At 37.4% G+C, this 21,914-nt stretch overlaps 1 protein-coding gene across 1 annotated transcript in view; it reads left to right on the forward strand.

The window, feature by feature from the left end:
• Window positions 1-4,565: 4,565 nt before the first annotated feature.
• The window catches only part of LOC131030051 (pre-mRNA-processing factor 19), a 50,829-nt gene continuing 33,480 nt past the window's right edge, over window positions 4,566-21,914 (forward strand). The window contains exons 1-2 of the mRNA XM_057960732.2: window positions 4,566-4,754; window positions 4,947-5,032. Coding sequence (XP_057816715.2) covers window positions 4,742-4,754; window positions 4,947-5,032 — 99 coding nt within the window. The 5' untranslated portion in view covers window positions 4,566-4,741. The remainder of the gene's footprint in view (window positions 4,755-4,946; window positions 5,033-21,914) is intronic.

The raw sequence follows: 21,914 nt of genomic DNA on the forward strand, positions 1-21,914 counted from the left end.
GAAATTTCTTATTTTTTTTGAACAAACTAAAAGGAGATATTCAAAAATGAAATTTCTTTATTTTTTTCAACACACAGACACACACAAAAATCTGATTTTTAAATTAATTATTTTTTCAATTAGAAAATAGATTGGGGAAAAACTAAAATTGATTTAAAATCATGCTAATTTAACATTTCAAAACTAAATGAATGATTCAACAAATTTTGACATCAATTCTTTTCACACAGAGGTTTCTTCAACCAAATCATTTTTTTAAAACAAAACAAAGATATTTAAAACTAGAATCCAACCTTAATAGCAATCTAGGAAGAAATCTGAGAAGAGCCCAACCTGCAATCTGGAAGACTTCTTCAACAAAGATGCACAAATTTCTTCCAAAACTTCTCCTCTCCCAAACCCGTGAAAGAGTTTGGTTTTTATAAAAAAAATTAGCCTAAAATTATTTTAGGTTGAAATTCTTTCTACCAATGAAATCCTTTCCATAAGGTTTAAATGCAAAAAGCTTTTCTCTCCAAAATTTTATTTTCTTCATTTATTTAAAAACTCCAATTTACATTTTTAAAATCAATGAGGAAAGAAAAGATTTTATTTTCTAAATTTTAATAAACTTTTCCCATAAAATAAAACACATATTTCATTTCTCATTTGAAAATAATACATGCTCAAACTTACTAATATAATAATTGAACCAATTGATTTAACGACTTAACACATACAAGAGTCATATTTAATTTAATATCTTTTCTATCCCAAGCATAAAACACATTTAATCTAATTAAGTACTTTAAGATTTAATAATAAATTTTACCAAACACATAATACGCAACTAAAATAACTCAAATAAATGCATGACTCGCATACCAAACAACAAGAAAATTGACGAACGACTGATGATGCTCACTTTGAGCACGACTAGGGTAAAACGTAGGTCTTAGAACTATCTCCTCCACTTCCATTGGATCAATAAGGTACGCTCAAACCTGTGAAGCCAGGTGGAGACGATACCCCGTACCTACACGGTACTTGTACTTGCAATTCCCTGCATCAACGAACCACACATGCATATATATACAACCACAGTAAACACATCAGTGAAGGAGAATTGCGACGTTCCCTGTCTCACCAAAGTGAGTGAAATAAAATCATCTCCTCGCACCCCATACACTTACAGACATGAAACATGTATAACTCATCGTACGTATAAAATGAATGTGTCAGTCCATGTTAGCAATCCAAAAAAATCCCATTTAAACATCAATAAGGAACTACTGCATGAACAACATACACTGCAACTCAAATTGAAGCATATCACAACATCGCATAATGTCTAAGTAAAATATCACAATATAATGTATCCACTAAAAAAGTCAATTGAAGTCAAACATGAGTCTAAAAAGTCTGATCGAGGAAGGGGTACTACTATATGCGGGAAAAGTGGCTCGATGAAACGAAAATTATGAAAACATGACTAGTCCACACACTAATGGGACTCTAGGTGCAAGTTATGGAGCTGTATGGAATAGCTCAACTTCCCAAGGGGTGTTCCATTGTTCTCTATCTCACAAGACCCCTTAAGCCAATGCCTTTGCTCTCAGATCACTGAGCAAAGTGACTTAGGGATGACAATCATAAGAATGAGGGATGTTTTGATCAATCTAACATGAATGCAATCTTAAATATGTATGATATTAACAAATATGAATTAAACAAGTATGTATATGATGATAAGATGAAAAGATTAGTAAAAGAACTATCCTAACATGATATACTAGCTTAATATGATTATTATGATAAAGAGAAATACTTCTAAAATGCTTATTAGATTATTTCTATTCAAAGAGGGATTGAAATGCTTGATAAAAATGAGTATAAGTGTGATGCTAAAGACTTGATTCTTGGAATGAGAGAATGAGGGCTCTATTTATAGGAAAAATAGGGCAATGGATGGTCAAGATTGGATGATTTTGTCAAGGGCTAGGATTGAAAGTTATCAATCCATGCATTCAATTCTCACCAATGAAATGGTGATAATTGTCAACAAGAGACTGCTTGAGAGGAGATCCAAGAAGCATTAAATGCTTGAGAAGACCTCATGGTTACCTTAGAAGGTAAAGGTTAAGGTTAGGTTAAGAAAACCCATTGGATAAAGCTTTTACCCAAAGGATAAATTCTTGTGCAAGGGTTAAAGGAATAACCATGGTCAAAGCAATAAATGCTTGATGAGACCCTAGGGTTAGATGAGGGTTGAGTTAGGCAAAAAGTCTCCAACCATGTAAGAAGGTTGAGTTAACCATTAATGGTTATGGAAGACTTTCAAGGTTAACTTGTTGAGGACATAAAGCCTTTAATGGTTATTGAAGACTTTAAAGGTTTAAGAAGTGACTTCCCTTTGTTTAGGGATGTGACAATGTTTAGTAGATGGGTTAGATTAATTTAGAAGGGATTAGAAGAATTTAGAAAGGGGGTTTAGGGAGGCAAGTGGGAGATGTAGGAGAATGCAAGTGGGTGGAGGGTAATTTCATTTAAAATAAATGGCTTTATTTCAACAAAATAGATGCAAGTGGAGGATTTAAATAAATTAGATTTATTTATTTGAAGTGAACCATTTAATTAAATGTAAATTTAATTAAAAAGAGTAGAAAGGGGATTTAATTAAATAAGATGATTATTTCAATTAAACGATATGAAAGGTCTAGGTGAATTTGATTAAATAAATTAAATAACTTATTTAATCAAATAGATGAATGTGGATGATTTAATTAAACAGAGGAATGAGAATAAAATGAACATTAAATATTCATTTAGGAAAGTGGTCATTTTTATGCATCTACAACTACAATACACAATATTTAGTTATTTTCTAGGATTGAAGTTGGATCTTGTTGGTTTATTCCTAGAATGAATGATATTGATTAAGGATCTTAGTTTGTGTCTTTAGGCTAGAATACCATTTCTCAACATTTCACTTAACTCTTTTCATTTTGTTGTTTCTTTTTTCCATGGTTGTTTTTGATCTAAAATTCCTTTAATCATTTTATTCGCCCTCAATGGCTTACTCTTATGATTTTTTTCTAAATGTCACATCTCTTGAAAGTATCTTTTAGGATTTGCTCCTTTTTCATTTACCACTCCCTAGGTGCCCAAACCCCCTTCACAATGTTAGAGTCTAGGACCTTTGGCCATAGATCATGAAATCTTCCCTTATCCTTGACTTTACTCCTTTCTTGAAGTTTTCCTTACCACAATTGATTTATCTATGAATTCGACGTCTCTTTTATCCTTTTACGAAGGTCCCAAAAACAAAACTAAGATGTTTGCAAGCACGAGCACAAACCAAATATTTTTGCTTGGGTACTTGAAATGTTTCATTTATACCCTAGTGTCGGGGATAAGAATAGGGTCAAAATATGTGTGTTGGATTACAAAAGGTTGTGATAGGAAATAACATATACACAATTAATAAAATTAAAATATCAATTACTCAAACATATACCATAACACATCATAACTGAATATTGAACTGGTTGGATTCAATTAATAAAATTAAGATATTTTATTACATTCGCGTAATTTATATTCTTATACTTCTTTCTTCCTTTTCATTATTCTTTTCTTTTCTCTTTCTCTTACATTTTTATATTTCTTTTAAGTTCCCACTTCTTCTATATTATATTTGGAGAACCCTTACTTATACTCAAGTAAGAGGTGTGTGTACTTTTATTACTTGTATTTGTTGGATGATTTGTTGCCACTTGCATTGGGTCGCTCTTTATTGAATCCACCCTACTAACAAACCTCAACATGATCAACATAAGAGAGAGGTCACAATACCTTATTCTTGAAAGAAAAAGGGAGTCATAAGGCTCAGACAATAGGGAAGGATAGGTGGTTACGACAATAAGAAGCGACATTCCTAATATGAGACATGATAGATTATAATTATTTAAAAAATAATATTTAATAAACATTTAATAATAAAACTTATAAATTATATTTATTCTGTAAATATTTATATTAATTATTTTTTTTAGTAAGTAAATAGTTGGATAGGCCAACACCTATATCAATAAAAGAGATTTTTACATCCGCCAGAGGTGTCTATATACCGTTTCCTCCATAAAAACTGCTGGGTTAGTTCGAGCACCAAAATAGAGTAAACAAAAAAGCCCAATAACTAGCATCTATATCTTGAAAGCCTGCTTTGACCAGGAGTACAATATTTATATTAATTATTAATGACTATAATGATTACGATAACAATAATTATGAATAAAAGTATAATAATAAATAAAATAACACTTAAAAAATTTATATTAATACAATACTACATTAAAAATACATGTTAGTAAAAATTGAAAAATAATAAAAAAGAAAATTGTAATAATTAATAGAATAAAATTATTATGAATGAAAAAATTATAATAAATGACTCTCAATCTATCAAAAAAAATAAAAATAAAATTATAATAAATTTATTTAACTCTATTTAATAATTAAATTGAAATATATATTATAATAAATTATACTTAAAATAAAATAAACATCAAACCTAATACTAGTCTTGCCCATTTTCGAATGTAGTCGGACTGATAATTTTTTGTGTTTCCGTTTTTTGTATTTTTGTGTATATATTTTGGCTTTTTGTTTGGCAAAAGCCCTTCTCTCAGATTTCATCAGAGGAAAGGCAAGCAAGCGACTACAATTTTGCGATCAGTTTGTAAATTTATTACAGCAGATCATGTTTTGCGCGAGTAAGTAAATTGTCCATCTTCTTTTTCTGTGTGTGTTTTTAAACTCTGTGGATAATTTCAGAGTAGACATTACAAGCTCAATGGCGAGCTGAATATGAGGGTTTTCTGGGCATATTTGGAAAACCATTTCAATATTTTCTCATTCTGGAGCTCCTTGCCCTTTTTAATGGTAATGTTGTCTGAATGATTTAGTTTCCGGTGTAACGCCGGAAGATCCTGTGGTTTCGAAGCGTTCAGGACTACTCTTTGAAAAAAGGCTTATCGAAAAGCATATCGCGGTACGCACTCGCAATATTCGTTGAGTCTTATATTCAATTTTTTGCTGTCATTATTACCTGCTCAAAATGATGTAAATTTTGTAGAAAACTGAAACATGTGCGCTAAACGAGATGTTTAGTGAAGATTTCGGAGGAACACATTACTATCATTTATTCTCCGGCTTCGTAATTTAGTTGTCCATGATGTCGTTCGAGTCTGAATATGCCTGAATTTGTACACCTATTTTTCTGCTAGGGTTTATGTGAGGAAAATTGACGAACGTGCGAGAACTTTGCACTGACTTTCATTTCGGTGCTTATGTTAGGATAATCTAAGCAAGTCGTTTTATTTAATGTTTTATGGTAACCTTCTGGGTAAATGGTACGACCGAGAGTTATCTCTTTCGTTCGTCATAGTGATCCGCGACTTGTGTTTTTTATAGAACATACTGGACGCAATATTTTAGCCAATTCTAACACTTTGTCGTGTCATTTTGGGATTTGAAGTAGGTCTCTAGTTAGAAAATCTATTTGTTTTACCACTGGACCTCATTCCTTTCGGCAATCCCAAAAGTATTGTTCATTTTGGGTTAGTTTTTGTAAGATCATCTTTACTTTTTTGGCATATGGAATTTTTTTAATTTTTTGTGAAGTAGAAAATCTTTATGATATTGGCTCTGCACAGCTTGTGATTAAGGATTTTTCAAAATCATGAGAGTTTGACTTCTGTCAGAGGTGAATTAAGTGGTAGGGTGTTCTCATGCCATTGTATTGGAGAAATCTTAAAATAGTCAGTGAAAATGTCACAGTTTAAGTGATTACAGCATTCGTAGAAAATGTTCATTGACAAGCACATAATGGTATATTACTATATACAATATGCTTTTATGGTTCAATTTGTAGTCATTATCATTTTTCACATAAAACAATGTAAAAATTCATGCTTATATCCTTTTAAGCTTTATCATTTTTGCTTTTTTCATTATTATGATTGATCATGTAGCATGACCTGAAATGTTGATGTTAAAAAGCAGTACACAATTTTATCTGAAAGCTTCAATCATGCTGTGAAAACCTAGTGATTCTAATGTAAATTTTATCAAAAAATAGGATGTCAATACTTGAAGCAATTCATTCGAGTGAGATATATGCTAGTTGTCAGGTTTTAGAGGAACATATTTCTATCCTTTATGGTACAACTCCATCTTTTTCTTAGTTAGGATTTTCATAGGGTTTGAGTGTGAGGACTATCCACATTTTTCCATTCGGATCTATGTGAGGAAAATTGTGAACATTTTTTTTTACAAATTTCTGTGCTACACAGGGATACATCCCCATCCCTCAAACGCTTGTCACTGTCCCTGAGGTGTTTCAGGGATGGTGGGATGTTAGGGGACATGCGCTGGCCGTCTTCACCCAACTGAGAAAATGCAGTAACGTCTGGTAATTCGTCCCTAAAATTGGGAACAGCAGGAAACACATAGGGAATGCCTGGCCTTCCCTGAGGTGGCCGTGGACATCTTAGTCGTCTGTTGACTGTCCCAGGGATGGCCAAGCGTCCACTGTCAAAAATCAATTTTTAATGATGTTTTTAAAAAAAATGCTCATGACATGAAAAAAGACTGTTAAATATATCTTGACACCATTATAACAGCAGTATAACATGACAGCATTATAACAGCAGTATAACAGCAGCAATAAATATATCTTATTTTTTTGGTCGGTAATTGCTTTTGACTTGAGCTATGAACCAGTAGGGCCACATCGGGGGACCTCATCCCCAATTACATTCTTATATGATGAGGTATTAAAACCTCCATATTTAGCTCTTTGAAATCATCTCCTTATCACTCCAATCTTCGTTATCTCTCCATGCACACCTTATCTGTCCACTCCTTATCGCTCCATTCATTCTTCTTGTCATTCCGCTTCCTTATCTCTCCACTCCTTATCACTCCATTCAAACTCCGTGGCTCCTCACTCCTTATCTCTCCATCTTACCTCCTTATCTCTCCACTGTTCCTGCCTTATCACACCATCAACCATGCTGAGTCCACCTGCTGCCAACCGTTCCGCTGTCCAACACCAGTATCGAGGTACCTCGCTCTGTGCATTGTCAATCGCTGAGTCAATCGCCGAGTCAGCACCATGTTATATCGGGCATGAACACCATTGTATGGTATCGGGCTTGAACACGAATGCTGCTGACTGAACATCGTAGAACACACCTCCATCTGGAATGCGACCTGCATCCACCGAAAGCAGCCGAGACTCGAACATGGGACCGCCCTATCAGCAGGGCCCGTGACAACAGTCACGCTGCGCGGTCAACCCCCTAGCAGCAATAAATATATCATGATAGCACTATAACATCAATTAAATTAATCATGACAGCAGTGACAGCAACAACTGTAATATAACAGCAATAATTTGGATTTCTGATTTCATTGTTTTTTTAAAACTATGCATGGTAAACTTTTTAATGTGACCGGTGATGCTGGCATGACACGCTCTCTGGCTCCATGTGAAACTCTTTTGACCTGGAGCTATGAACTGTAGAGGCCACAAACGGGGGACCTCATCCCCATACTTCACTTGATCAAACCCACAAGCTCAATAGCCCAGCGAAGGCACAAGGCATGCGAGCTCAGTGACCTAGCAGGGATTTGAACCTTGGTGGTCGCTTCACCAAAGAAGTGTTTCAACTGTGACACTACACATCCGAAGACAAATAAATTTATTATTCTGATTTCATTGTTCAAAAAAGCATCAAACTTCAAAATTCTTGATATGATATTAGAGTCAGTTATTATTTCAGTTGCAAAAGAGATTAAAGGTGCATTTGGTATGGTCTGGTACAGTGTGGTATTGTGTGAGAAGTACAAACAAACAATTTCTTTTTGGAACATGGTTTGCATGCAGACTTCTGCAGACATCATCCAGCATCATTTTAACATTGTCAATTTGTCATGTTATATTGCTGCTGTTATACTTCTGTTCAATAAGTTGTAGAAAGCTGTCTGTCTCGCTTTCACTTTTTGTTATGTAAAAACGGCCCACAGACTGCCATCCCCAAAACATACCCTCTGCCGTCCTGTTGTTCCTGTCCGGGAAACGCTGTGGAACATAGCAAATATCTCATATATGGGGCTAACCATAGGCTGAAATGCCTTAACCAAGGGTTCTCTCTTTTGTCAGAGTTACTCAAGATTTGCAGTTTGAACTTGGAACTCCACTTAAAAGCCCATTTTCTTTACCACTTAAGATCCTTCCAGCAGACATTTCCAAACATATTGTTACTTGGAGCTTGTTTTTGGTAATATCACCTTTAGATCATTGACAGGCTTAATTAATCTTTATCATCTATGGTGGTGGAATGGATTGCATTTTGAAAGTTTGTTCTTGGCATATTGGCTTTGCACATTTTTGTGTTTTAAGGGTTCTAAATAATTGTGAAGGTTAACTTTTGATTGAGATGGCTTATGCCGTAGGACTCTACATTGCTATAAGGGTCATTCTAAATGTGTATTTTTTGTTAAGTTTTGGATATGTAGAGGATTAATAAGGTTTGGGAATGCAGACGAGATAGCAGCTACCCTGCTGCATTCATCCTATAAAATATATATTTATAGCATATTAAGTTCTTTTAGTGGGAGCTCTGAACCTGATTTGTACAAGTGCCATTGATTTCCTCAAAAGGATATTACATTATGTTTTCCCAAACTGATATGCACTGTCCTATATGGGGTATTCATCTCATTAATTTTGGAACTTCAAAACATACAGTTAAAATGTCACATAAAATATGTTCCATTTAATTTTTTATATTATTCACTACCTGATGTATGCTGCCATGTGAATGTGCTGCTGTACACCTAACAAACATTTTAAATTAATAAAGCTAAATATCCAAGGGCACATCACAATGTTAAAGCTGGGGAAAATGTAATAATTTAAGTTTTTATGGAATTTTAGAGCAGTGTTAGAAGATTACAAAATAGTCAAGGAATTGTTTTAGGTGGTTGTGAAATAAGGCGTTCTTTTGGTCATGTTAATTGAACATTATTTTACGATTCTCTGTGATTAGTTCCCTAATTTATGAAAGTTTCAAGTGCAACTAAGCCTTAAGTGGAACAGTTAGAAATCAGTCTTTTTAAATATGCATTGGCAGCTACTCTATATGGTTCTAAAATTTGTAGTGTTCTGGTTTTCTTCTGAGGAAGTTTGTTGAATTTGGCTCCTAAGAAATTGGGAGAAAGTGATATGTGGAAAGAATTCTGAGAGAAACATGCTTCTTATTGTTAGAATAATATTTCTTTACTGTTAATGGTCAATAATGTCTACAGTAGCAGGTAGTTAGAAGTAGGTAACTTATTTAATAGCTACAGTGTTTTTGTAACTTCTATATATTGTAATTTTTTCCTTAGTTAATGTATGAAGAATTTACCAGTGAATCTCTATTATTCACATGGTATCAGAGCCCAGGCACCAATTTAAAGCCTTTGAAGATCATTTTTTTTTTCTGTTTTTAATACCCTAAAAATCGTGGATTTGTTTAAGAAAAAATTGAGGGTTTCTTTTGAGCCACGATTTCTTTGTCCCGTGTTTTTCATTTTTTGCGTTTTTAACACAATATGCGCCTCTTTCCGGCATAAATTGCGAATATCTTTTTGCAAATATCACGATTTTTCTGTCGCACGATCGAGGGTTTATTTTTGTTGGCGATGACAGTGTTTGTTTCTTGGATTTTCTTCCAGGATTTTTCAATTTGCGGTGTCGGGATTTTTCTTTAGGCATGAACTGCATCCTTTACCGCGCAATTCTGTGTTTGTGTTGTGCGGCGGCCATTTCCTGAATGTTCAGAGCGACAAGTCTTTGTTTTTTTGCGCGATTTTCATAGTAAAATCGCTACGCCATTTTTTTACCTGTGTTTTTTTTTTCCATGGCAACGCCTTTTTGGGTTCATTTTTGTCCTCAATCTGCACCCACGCGAGATCCTTCGGGTTTTTTTGGTGACATCTGTGGTTTTTTTTTGGCGACTGTTGTAGGCTTTTTTTGCGATTTTTTTTCAGTTCCTGCTTAGTCGCCTAGGGTTTTGTTGACGTGTATTTTGTACACAATCATACACAGAATAAAATACCCAAGGGTACCTTATCCTCTCTTGAATAAAGTCTCTGATTGCTGAAGATGTCGCAAAAAAAGGATCAATTAGGGTGACTCCAATGTTCTTTTATGTAGGGTCTCTACGTGTGGATAAGCACCAGTGGTCGTTGTGATTGCTGTTTCATCAAGGGGCCTTACGTCAATCCGAGTTGCAGGAACAAGATTTCTCTAAACTAACAAGTTCTCAAAAAGATCAAAAGGGTAGGGCTTGCAAGAGATAAATTCTAATCTAATCCTAAGAACAACTCAATGTAGGCTAGACTTGGCAAGGTTCTACCAACTTCAGTATCGCCAAGGAATTACAACTTTACTGAAACTGATGCGATCTTCTAAGGTGAGTAATGATTTTTCAAATCATCAAGAATCATAGGTACTACCATGAAGGTACATATCAATGACTGAATGATGAATGAAGGTTTATGCAATCCAAATATTTCCAGTCGACCACACAAGGCGTTCTTACAATCAGTAAGAAGCTAGTGGTTTGGAGTATGAATCTCACCAAAGATCAAGCCCAACACTTAGTCCTTCAAATTTAAATACTACTTTGACTGAGGATGATTCAAGAAAGTAAACAACCATGAAGATAACCACAAGAATTGCAATAAAACACCATAACTTCAATATTTTATTGATCTCAAAGCCACCATGAACAACAATTGTTTGAAATTCCTTCTTCAAAGCTCAATCTTGCTACAAATAACTTGCTTCTCAAAACTCTAACTATTTCTTATTGCTCTCTCTTAACTCTATCTCTATATCTATCTATCTCTATCTATATATCAAAATGAAAATGAATGAGGGTATATATAGCATCCTCAATTACAATGAACGGTCTAGATCAAAAGAAGATCAATGGCCAAGATTATGACACCTAAACCCTAATTAGGGTTTATTACAAATAGTCCCCTTTTTATTGAACAATATTAAATGCATAGCCAAATATAAAATTTTGGCACAAAAATCTAGGAGACATAGACCAATGACAATTAAGGTGCCACATCATCTATAACAACCTTTCTTCTAGAATCTTATTTCCCTTCCAATGCTCTTTCTTAGCATATGCAATGAATCTAGACACGATTCCCTCGATCTCAGCAATTGGAATCTCGGGAAGATTCCTCATTCGTTCCTCCAAGTGGATGACCTGATCGAAAGCCTTGAGAAGAGCAGTGTCCCATCCAGGTTCAAGTTCTTTGATTTTCTCAATCAGGACCATGGTAGCAAACATCTGATCCCGTTGCTCATCTGTAATAACATTTTCATCTTTGCAAAAGATGACCTTGACTCTTTCTTCTAATTCCTGCAAATCCACATCTGTCTCAACTGCAATCCTCCTGCCAAGAATAGTACATAACACTTCAAACACCTTGTCCTGGATCGGATGGATAATCTCTTCAACTTGATTGCATTTGTTACTGATGTCCTCAAAAAGAACTTCCTTCATCTGGAGTAAAGTTGACCATTGGAGTAAACTATGAGGTCCTCCATCTACTATCTTTTCTTGTGCTAGGACCTTTCCTGATGTTTGTCTGATTACTTGCAGGACATGAATGATAACATCTTTAGTATGAGCAAAGGCGGCTACCGTTATCATTAGGTTGTGGATGATCTCAAGAACCTGGATAGCTCGATGAATGGTCTGCATCATTCTTGTTGCAAATTCAATAGCAACTGTATGAGATTTGTCAATCCAAGAGCTCATAAGCTGGACCAAACTCCTGACTCTCTCTGCCTCACCAACTGACTCAAGGGGAAGTGCCTGTGTAGGAGATATTGCTGGATCCTGACGCCTCAAAGGCTGATTGAGATGGCTAAAGTAGCCTCTCCAAGCACTGACCTCTCGCTCAAGCTTTCTATTCTTTTCCATTTCTTCTCTAAGCTTGTCTTTAAGTGCCTCAAATGAATCAGTGGCCTCATCCAATGTCTGCTCGGCTGTGAGTGGACCAAGCTCAAATGTTTCTACATCATACTCCTTTGCGAGGATTTCACCTTCATACTTGTCCACTGCTGGTGTAGCTATCTGCAATTTCCTGGATCCTATCTCATCTCTGACCATCTTAGACATCTTAGTGGCCTTCCTCTTTTCTGTCACTTCCTGAGAATTTCCGACAAGGCTCTCTAAATCAATCATGTTATCTTCGTCCTCAATCACAATCACCCTAGTCAGTCTCTCCTTTAACCAATCTGGAATGGCAGATCTTGTTTCTCTAACCTGTATCTCCTTAGGCAATGTTTCTTCTTCTTTGAGAGGAGATGTAGCTTCGTCATCATTCTTGTCTTCATGTAGCTCATTGACTTGGAGAGATCGACTTGATGAACGTTGAGGTGCCTGTCCTTCTTCTTGTTTATCGTTCTGTACCATTGATTCCATAGATTCCTCCATTTCAAGTGTCCTCTTCTCTTGTCGAGAAGATGTGCCGGATGAACGGTCTCGATTGGCCTCTTGCTTCTTCTTGGAGGATTCTCTTTTCTCAGGTCTCTCTTTTCTCTTTGAGCCTCTAGGATGGGGATTGCCTTCACTTGCGCTTCGAAGGTTGCCTTCGCTTGTGCTTCTGGTATTAAGATTTCCTTCGTTTACACTTGCTCCTCCTTCTCCTAGCCTTTCCTCCAAAGTAAAAGTCATAGATATGCCCTGCTCTCTCAACTTTTGATGTTGCACATCAACCCATCTGCGAGTACAAGACAAAATTGGAGCCATCAAAACATCTAGATCCAAAATTTCAAGTTCATTCCAATCTAGCCTCACTGTTTTGCTTTCTCGGTCATAAGATGATTGGAGATGTCTGCCACTGTCCTGAGCTTGGTCGGCCACTCTGTAAATTTTGCATTTCCTGATGAAGTCTAAAGGCAATCTGGAATGCATTTTTCTTTTCACTTCAAGATCATCTGAGAGATTCATCATAAAGTCCTCTATCTGAAACTCGTGCTTGTATTTTCTTCCGACTGTCTCCTCTATATACCCATAAGGATCAAAACTCTCTCTCAAAGCAAAGAATGAAAATGAATATAAGGCCAACTCCTTTTCTGTATCATCCATGGCTAGAGCATTAGGACATACCTCAACTGAATTTACTAGTATGATAGGCACAGGAACTCCATTTCCATGCCTGTGTCTGAATGCCTTCGCATAAGCTGCCAACTGTCTAGTTACCTCAAGTAACACTATTCTGTCTGTCGGATACCTCGGCAACATGTAGGGAGGTGAAGGACATCCATGAACTCTAATATATGTAAATTTCTGGAATTGGATAAACCATACACCGTACCTCTTTACAAGCTCTTGTGCATCTTGAGATAGTCGATTGTGAATCCCGCCTTGCAATGTCCTGGTGATGTTCATCGTGAAGGTATCATTGACTAATTTGTAGTTGCTTCCTGGAGGATGATGCAAATGAACATAGGAATCACAAACTCTGACTTCCCCGGGCCCTCTTGCGATCACTCCCCTGTGAGGTAGTCCTGCATATTCAAAACTCCTTATCAAGGCGTATATGATGTATGAACTCATGTGGAAAGACTTGGTAGCCTTCAGTCTTCTTAACTGCACGTCCAAGCAATGGCTAATCATCCTAGCCCAATGAATTGTTCCTTTTCCTTGAACTATCACTTGGATGAAGTAGAACATCCACTTCTCAAAATAGAAGGCTTGAGGAGCTCCTGTAACTCGGTTGAGTAATGTTATCAAATCTTTGTACTCCTCTTGGAAGTCGATCCTATGTGGTGTGTTTGGAATCTTGCTCAGGCGAGGACGACTCTTGAGTAACCAATTCTTGTTGATGATGCTTAAGCAAGTGTCTGGATCATCTTCGTACATGGACCTGGCTCCTTCTAAGCTTTTATAAATCATATCTCTGTGCTTCGGAAGATGAAGAGCTTCACTGATAGCCTCCTCTGAAAGGTAAGCCAAAGTATTTCCTTCCTTGGACACGATCGATCTGGACTGTGGATCATAATGGCGAGCACACTCGATCATCAACTCATGGCACTGGATTGTTGGAGGGAAGCCGGCCGCCTTGATAATGCCACTTTCAATTATTCTCCTTGCGACAGGTGATGGCTTGCCAATGTAAGGGACCTCTCGAAACTTCTTCGTACTGAAGTTTCCCAAGTTGGTATCTCCAATGTTGCTCCACTTCGACACGATCTTGGTCTCCAATTCTTCGTTCTTTTGATCTTCCTTCAAGAGGGTTGGACGACTGGTGGATGCTCCTGCCTTCGGGGTCGCCATCGTGACACCTACACAACATTTCATAATGAGAAATAGATTTTGCAATATAGAAATATAGACTAGATTAAAGATTGAATTTAGGAAACTTCATGATAAATCCTTGAATTATCATTTCCTAAATATAACGATGCAATTTTGGAATTCAAGACTTTAAATTCAAAATTCAAGATTGAGGCTAGGACGTTTCAAAATTCAAAATTTGGACAAGGGAGATCTTGCCATACCTTTCTTGAGAACTAACTCTAAAAAGATGCAAAATTAGGAAATTCGCCTAGGCAAAATGGAGATTGGAGTCTTCAACGTGAGCTTCTCCTAGCCAATGCGCCTCCTTTATCAACTTCACCACCTTTGGGGTCTTCAACGCCTTGAAGGGAAAATTCGCTCCACCTCTAACCACAAACAAAGTTCGCACTCCTCCTTGGATGGAAATTTCGCTCTTCTCCTTGGATCAAAATTCGCTCCCTCTATTGCTCTTCCAAATTCGCATGCAACAATGATTGAATGATGGTTTAAAATGCTTGAAAGTACCCTCCTTATATAGGCGTTCACCTCCTTAATTGCACATAGGCCGACTTTTGGAAATAAGGCAAATAATAAATAAATTTTAAATAAAATGGAGGCCGACTTTTATAAAAATATGGAAATATAACCCCAAGCGCTCTCCCTTTTTTATTCAATTTAATAATTAATTAATTTAAATGCCTTTGTATTTAATAATTTCGATTTTTTAAAAGGCCCAATCAATTATTAAATGCCTTATGCGCTATTTTTTAAATGCCATTTTAATCAAATAATTCAAAGTTTTTATCGAATTTTAGCATTTAATGTATTTCAAAATTTATTGGCGCCAAAATATGAGAGATGTAAGGGATACTAACCACATCGCTCTGGTCCCTGGGAGAGGGACAGGAGCGATCATGCATTTTGGATTGATTTTCACGTTCAAAGTCACTTCCTTTACGTCCAAACTGGGATCTTCATTCGTAACTTGGAGCTTGATCGATTCAATTTTTTGAAATGAATGCCTCCTAGACCATTTTTGCCCTGGTCCCTTGGTGAGGGATAGGAGCGATTTTTGCTTTTACTCCTTGGTCCTTGTCTTTTAGATTGCCAAATCAACTTGCGAGGTAGGCAATGATCATCCTTGTTTGTTCTACGCATGCCAATCTTGTCCTTTGCAAAGCAAACTTGATTTTTGGAGATTTTCGCCCTAGTCCTTGACTGAGGGACAGGAGCGAACTTTATATTTGGGCTCAAAATCGCCGAGCCTTGGGGTCAATTCCTTGTTTATCATCATCGAGAGGCATTCCTTACTTTGCAAAATTCTTGCCTTGGCGTGATTTTGGAGGGAGATGTTGGATTTCATAGAAATCGCTCCGGTCCTTGACTGAAGGACAGGAGCGAACTTGCATTTATGGCACAAAATTGTTGATTTTTGACGTTAACTCCTTGTTCATCATCTTCCTAAAGATATTTGGGATCCTGCATGACCTTGCCTTGACGTAGCTTTTGAAGGAAATGGTTGATTCTATTGAAATCGCTTTGGTCCTTGACTGAAGGACAGGAGCGCCTTTTTGTTTTTTGTGCGAACCCTTGATCATATCAACTTCAAATTGTCTTCAAAGCGAAAAACGTTGTTTTTTATTCCTTCTTAAGTCTTGCAAATGATAGTAGTACTCCGAAATTAGGCACACTTGAAGAGTTCGCTCTGGTCCCTGGGAGAGGGACAGGAGCGCCTTAGGCAATTTGAGCAAGTTTTGCGGTCCTTTGCAACTTCGTTCTTCTTTGAGGCATTCCAAACATCATTTTGACTTCATATTTTGGCTTGGACTCGACCAAATTCGGAAGGGAATGCTAGATAATGCATATTTCGCCCTGGTCCTTGACTGAGGGACAGGAGCGAACTTTCATTTGTAAGCTCATTTGTGTTTTGCCAACCTTCAAGATTATCTTCAACGGATTGGTTGGGTCGCCTTTCTTTCATCCCAAACTTGTCATTCGCTTTTCCTTGGTCCAAAACTTGTCCTTTGAGAAAATCGCTCTGGTCCCTTGGAGGGAGACAGGAGCTATCTTTAAAATTCGCCTAGGTCCCTGACTGAGGGACAGGAGCGAACTTGACTTCTTGGGTAGATTTTCCTCTTCGTGGTCCATTCAAGTTATATTCAACGGGCAAAACGTACTCTATTTGATCTCTTCCAAATCGCAAAATCATTTAATCTTGCAAGAATAAGGCAAACTTGGTGTTCAAGCTCCGGTCCTTCAGTGAGGGACAGGAGCGATTTTGTCATTTTAGCATATTTCCTTGCTTGCAAATTACTTCAAATTATATTCAATAGACAAAACGTGTCTTCCTTGATCTCTTCTAGTCAAAAAAATTGTCTGGGCACTGCAAGGACAGTGCAACTTTGAGAAACAAGCTCCGGTCCTTCAGTGAGGGACAGGAGCGATTTTTGTCCTTAAGGTCAAAATCTCAACTTTTCATTGCAAACGACTAAGTCTTAGTGCTCCACCATGTTGATTTCATCCCTTATTGCGTCCTTGACACTTCAATTTGATCAAGTAAGGCCAAAAATGCCCTAAGTAAGCTATTTCGCTTTGGTCCCTGGGAGAGGGACAGGAGCGATTTGGCCTTAAACTTTAAAAATTTGCCATTTTGAGTCTCAAAAATCTTCCAAATCTTCAATTCCTGCTCGATTGCATCTCCTGGCGACCCTGCACAAGATAAATGAAACAAGTCAATAACCAAGATGCATAAAATACCAATTTCGCCCTGGTCCTTGACTGAGGGACAGGAGCGATCTTGGCTCTATAGGCCAAAATATCAAGAATTTAGGCTTTCAGTCACTTCACAAGGCATAATTAGGTCATCTCCAAGGCCAGGGGTCAATTATCAAACTTTCCAAAATTTGGTCAAAATTCACCCGGACAAGATTGCACAATTCCATCACTAATACTTAGGCAAAATTTGAACTTGCTTTCAAAAATCCGACTAGACCTAGACAGACACACCTGACACCCTGACAGACTCATCTCATTCCAAAATTGCAATCCACACGAGGATGCTCAATAATCTTCAAAATTGACTGGACTGCGGCTTGAAAATATCAAAAAAAGGAAACCCTAAGGCTTAGCCCTAGTCCAGACGACTCACTCACTTACCCAAAACCCTAAAAGCAGAGAGAAGAACAGGCAAAACCGAGCAAAAAAGAGGGGGTCCCCATTTTAATGGGGCGATGTGTGAAATGGTCACAACAGGTTTGTAAAAAACCCTTCGTCTATTTTCGGCGCCTACCATTAATATTTTCTGGGTTTGTACATTTTTTCTTCAAGGGTTTCTACAACTTCGACTAGGGTTTTGACCCTTCGTTTCCATTCGAAAAATTATTTTGATTGCAGATTCTTGATGGTTTTATCGAGAGATTTTTTGGGTATCTTTCAGATTTTTTTGGGTCTTTCGAAAAATTAATGCCTTGAATACCGTGCAAGGGTTTTTGTTTCTGCCTTAGAATCTGACTTACAAAATTAAAAAAAACCCTATGTTTTCATCTACTGGTTTTCGTCCCTTGGAATTCGTGTCTTCACCAGTTCGACCTCGGGGTACGTGATGGCATCTCTGACAAACATTATGCTTGAAAGTAGCCATAAATTCAACGGCCGCAACTATAACACCTAGAAGCTATTGTGACGTATTCACACATCGCCCCATTGCAAATGGGGACCCCACTTTTTGCTTTATGGGGTTAGCCCTTTTGGTTTTGTTGTTAGTCATTTTAGTGTCTTAGCCTTTGCATTGAAGGGATTGAGTCAGGTGGATCTCCTCAAGAGGTCAGATCAATTGAGTGATTAGGGGTTATTTAAATCATTCCTAGGGTGTTTTTTGTGTACTATTCGGTCGCACTTGAAGTTGCTAAATCAAACCTTGGTTGAATGCATAATGTCCTCCTAGGTCCCATCCCTTACATCAAGGACAGAGCGAATTCGCCTTAAGGAGTCTGGAATGTCATCCTGATCCTCAAATGTCTTGAAATTTGGCTAAGTCTGGAATGTCATCCTGATCTTGAAATTTGACTAAGTCTGGTAAATTGAAGAATCCTCCAAAAACTAGATTTTGCATTATAACTCGTGGAGGTTCGAAACCACTCTCAAACATCCTGACAATATATATGGAATATAACTTAAAGTATAAGTGAAATTGTCACTTATACTTAAATGTTATATTCCATATATGAATCCTGACGGAGATACTAACATGTCAATTTTTGGAAGGGTCCAGAGCGAATTTCCAAATTTCGCTCCTGACCCTTCCAAAGGGTCTAGAGCGAATTTCCTTATATCTCCCTTCTTGGTCCTAATTTGCCTCATAAACCTTATCCCTATGGCGTGGTTGAGAGAGTATTGATTTGTGAAACAAAGTGAAGGATTTGAGCATAATTGCAAATTTCGCTCTTGACCCTTCCAAAGGGTCCAAAGCGAAATTTTTCTAAGCTCCTGACCCTTCCAAAGGGTCCAGAGCGAAATCCTCCAAATGACTTATTTCTTCACTAAGGACATCAGATGGTGGACATACATGGCAAGGAAGGGATTCAAAAAGACAAGTCTAAGCAAGCAACCTAAGAGAAAACTTTATCAAGGACAAGCCCTATTTTCCAAATTTCGCTCTTGACCCTTCCAAAGGGTCCAGAGCGAAATTCACCTAAGCTCGTGACCCTTCCAAAGTGTCCAAAGCGAATTTCTTTAGGAAGCTTCGTTCCTTGCCTAAGCCTTTGAACTAACCTATTCCTAAGCATTTTAGAGGGCAAAAGACTTGTTTTTGATGAGAAAAGGATGAGAAATGAAGTTTTATGAAGGAAAATCAAGCAAAAGACAAAATTCGCTCCTGACCCTTCCTGAGGGTCTTGAGCGAATTTTCATAGAATCCTCCCTTTGCTTCAAATTTGGACCAATTTTGTGCCTTGGAGCCTTAGCTAGGATGTCATCATGCCTTGGAATCAATTGAGGGGTGAAAAGATGGAGGGATTTGAGGCTAAAATGCAAATTTCGCTCTTGACTCTTCCAAAGGGTCCAGAGCAAAATTTTTCCAAGCTCCTGACCCTTCGAAAGGGTCTAGAGCGAAATCCTTAGGACTCTTATTTTATCTAATGCACCCAAAAAGATCTTGTTTTAGGCCAAATTGAGGGCGGATTCACTTGATGATTATAGAGGAAGATTTCAAAAGAAGAAGAATGGTGTCAAAATGGAAATTTCGCTCCTGACCCTTCCAAAGGGTCCATAGCGAAATTTCCTAAAAACCTCTTTTTGCTCCTTGTTGAGACCAAGATCTTGATTTCTAAGGCATGGTTGGGAAAGAATTGATATGTACTCGCCTTTGAAAGGTGATTTAAGGCAATGAAGTGATAGAATTGAAGCTAAATCACAAATTTCGCTCCTGACCCTTCCAAAGGGTCCAGAGCGAAATTCCTTATAGGTCTTGTCCTTGGCCAAGGTCTAGAGCGAATTTTCTTAAAACACTATTTTTCTCCTTGTTTGAAACCAAGATTTTGTCCCTATGGCGTAAGATTGATGTATTCTTGCCTTGAGAAGAGATTTGAGGCAAAGAAATGATGAAAATTGACCTAAAATGCAAATTTCGCCCTTGACCCTTCCAAAGGGTCCAAAGTGAAATTCCTAGGAGGTCTAATGTTTTGACTAGGTCCCTGAGCAAAACCCATTCTTAAAACAATTTTGGAGGCGAATGATTTGATCTTGGTAAAGTAAGGTTGAGAATGAGGTCTAATTGAGAAACTTTATCAATTTTCACTCCTGACCCTTCCAAAGGGTCCAGAGCGAATTTCACTATAGGGCCTGTCCCTGGAAAGGATCCTAAGCGAATTTCATTCTAATGCCTTCTTGTTGATGATTTAAGGTGAGAAATATCATGTTAGAACGAATATATCATGTATACTTAATCATCCTTTGTTTGTTTTGCAGATTAACAAAATCAAGATGGAGGAGGATCAGGCCAGGACAAGGAAGACCTATTCAAGTTCCATCATTATCAAGGACACTTCAAATGCATGGAGGAAGACTCAAGGTGCTTCTAAAGCATTGGAGTACTTCAAGTGTTCGAGGAGTTGCAAGCTATCCTCAAGATCTTCATCCTACCACATGGAGAAACCACAGGATGACAGAGAAGAAGGATCTTGTAAACATTTCAAGGCAAGATGGGATACTAGAGAAGGAGTGACTTGATCGGGAAGGAGGCTTCATCAAACATAGGAGGGTCAAGGAGAGGTACGTCATCCATCAAGTACATCAAGGACAGAAGAAGATCAACCGAGGTTAGTGCAAGGGTACGTTGAAGAAGTAGATAGTTTCAGAAGAGTTAATCAGAGTTAGCTTCTCAACATCTCCAAATTGAGTATCAAAAGAGATATGAGCAAACACAAGACAAGGTGGCATCCCAGTCATTGTTCCTCCAGTCAGATAGGTCCACATCAACATGTCCAGATTCAATGTACCTGACTCACCATTGATGGCACAAACTTCGAGGCACCTACCCTGAATTCCTATTGGTTCTCATGCATTGAATGTAATTTTCTCATTGGCTAAGGGAGTTTGTTGTAACAAACCCAAATTAGGGTTTTTTATCTTGTAATCCTAGCCATTGATTGTAAATCAATCTGAGCCATTGAGATGTAAAGAGCTCTCTATATAAAGCTCTGGCTCTTCATTTGTAAGGGTTAATAGTTAAGAGTTAGGTAATAAGAGTTAGTGAATAGTCAGTAAAATAGATTAGCAAATAGAATAGAAGTTAGAGTAGATTAGGAGGAGAAGGCAAGAAATTGTTGCCTAAATTGTAAATGAACTCCATTTTCATTTAAGTTATGGTGAAATGTGTCGTTTCTTTGCCATATGCATGGTTTCTTGTTGAATCTTCATTTTAGATGATGGTTAATTAGATTGAATGAAGGAAGTTATTGAATGCACTCGCGTGGAATCTGCCTAGTCCAAACCACTACCCTCTTGTTGACTGTAAGTGCGTCCTGCGTGGTCAACTGGTATAGAATGAGCTTAATCTCGAGTCGTTACACGTCTATTGTTCATGCATTATCTTGAATGGTGATTAGTGTCTGATGGTGTACGATTTGAATATATTCGAAGCATCCTTAGAAGATCGCACTAAGTTGGTGTTGAATTGTTCAGCCTGATGGTGAGACCTAGCCCAGTAGGACTCCACCTAGTTCTTCATCCATCTTCTTGCATTCTAGGTCTTAGATTAGATTCTCCAAACCCTGTATCTTTTGATATTTCTTTATCTTCCAACCAGTAGATAGGATTCAAGTTCCAGCAGATTAAACACTCAGGCCATCAAACGTAAGTCCCCTTGTGATTCCAGCATAATCATATCAGACCAAATTGAGCTTATCCACATGTAGAGACCCTACATATAAGAACCTTGGAGTTATTTCGATTGATCCTTAGGCAAATCTTCAACATTCGGATAACTTTGTTCAAGAGAGGATAAGATAC

This window comes from Cryptomeria japonica, chromosome 7, assembly GCF_030272615.1.
Source record: "Cryptomeria japonica chromosome 7, Sugi_1.0, whole genome shotgun sequence".
NCBI classification, from domain to species: domain Eukaryota; kingdom Viridiplantae; phylum Streptophyta; class Pinopsida; order Cupressales; family Cupressaceae; genus Cryptomeria; species Cryptomeria japonica.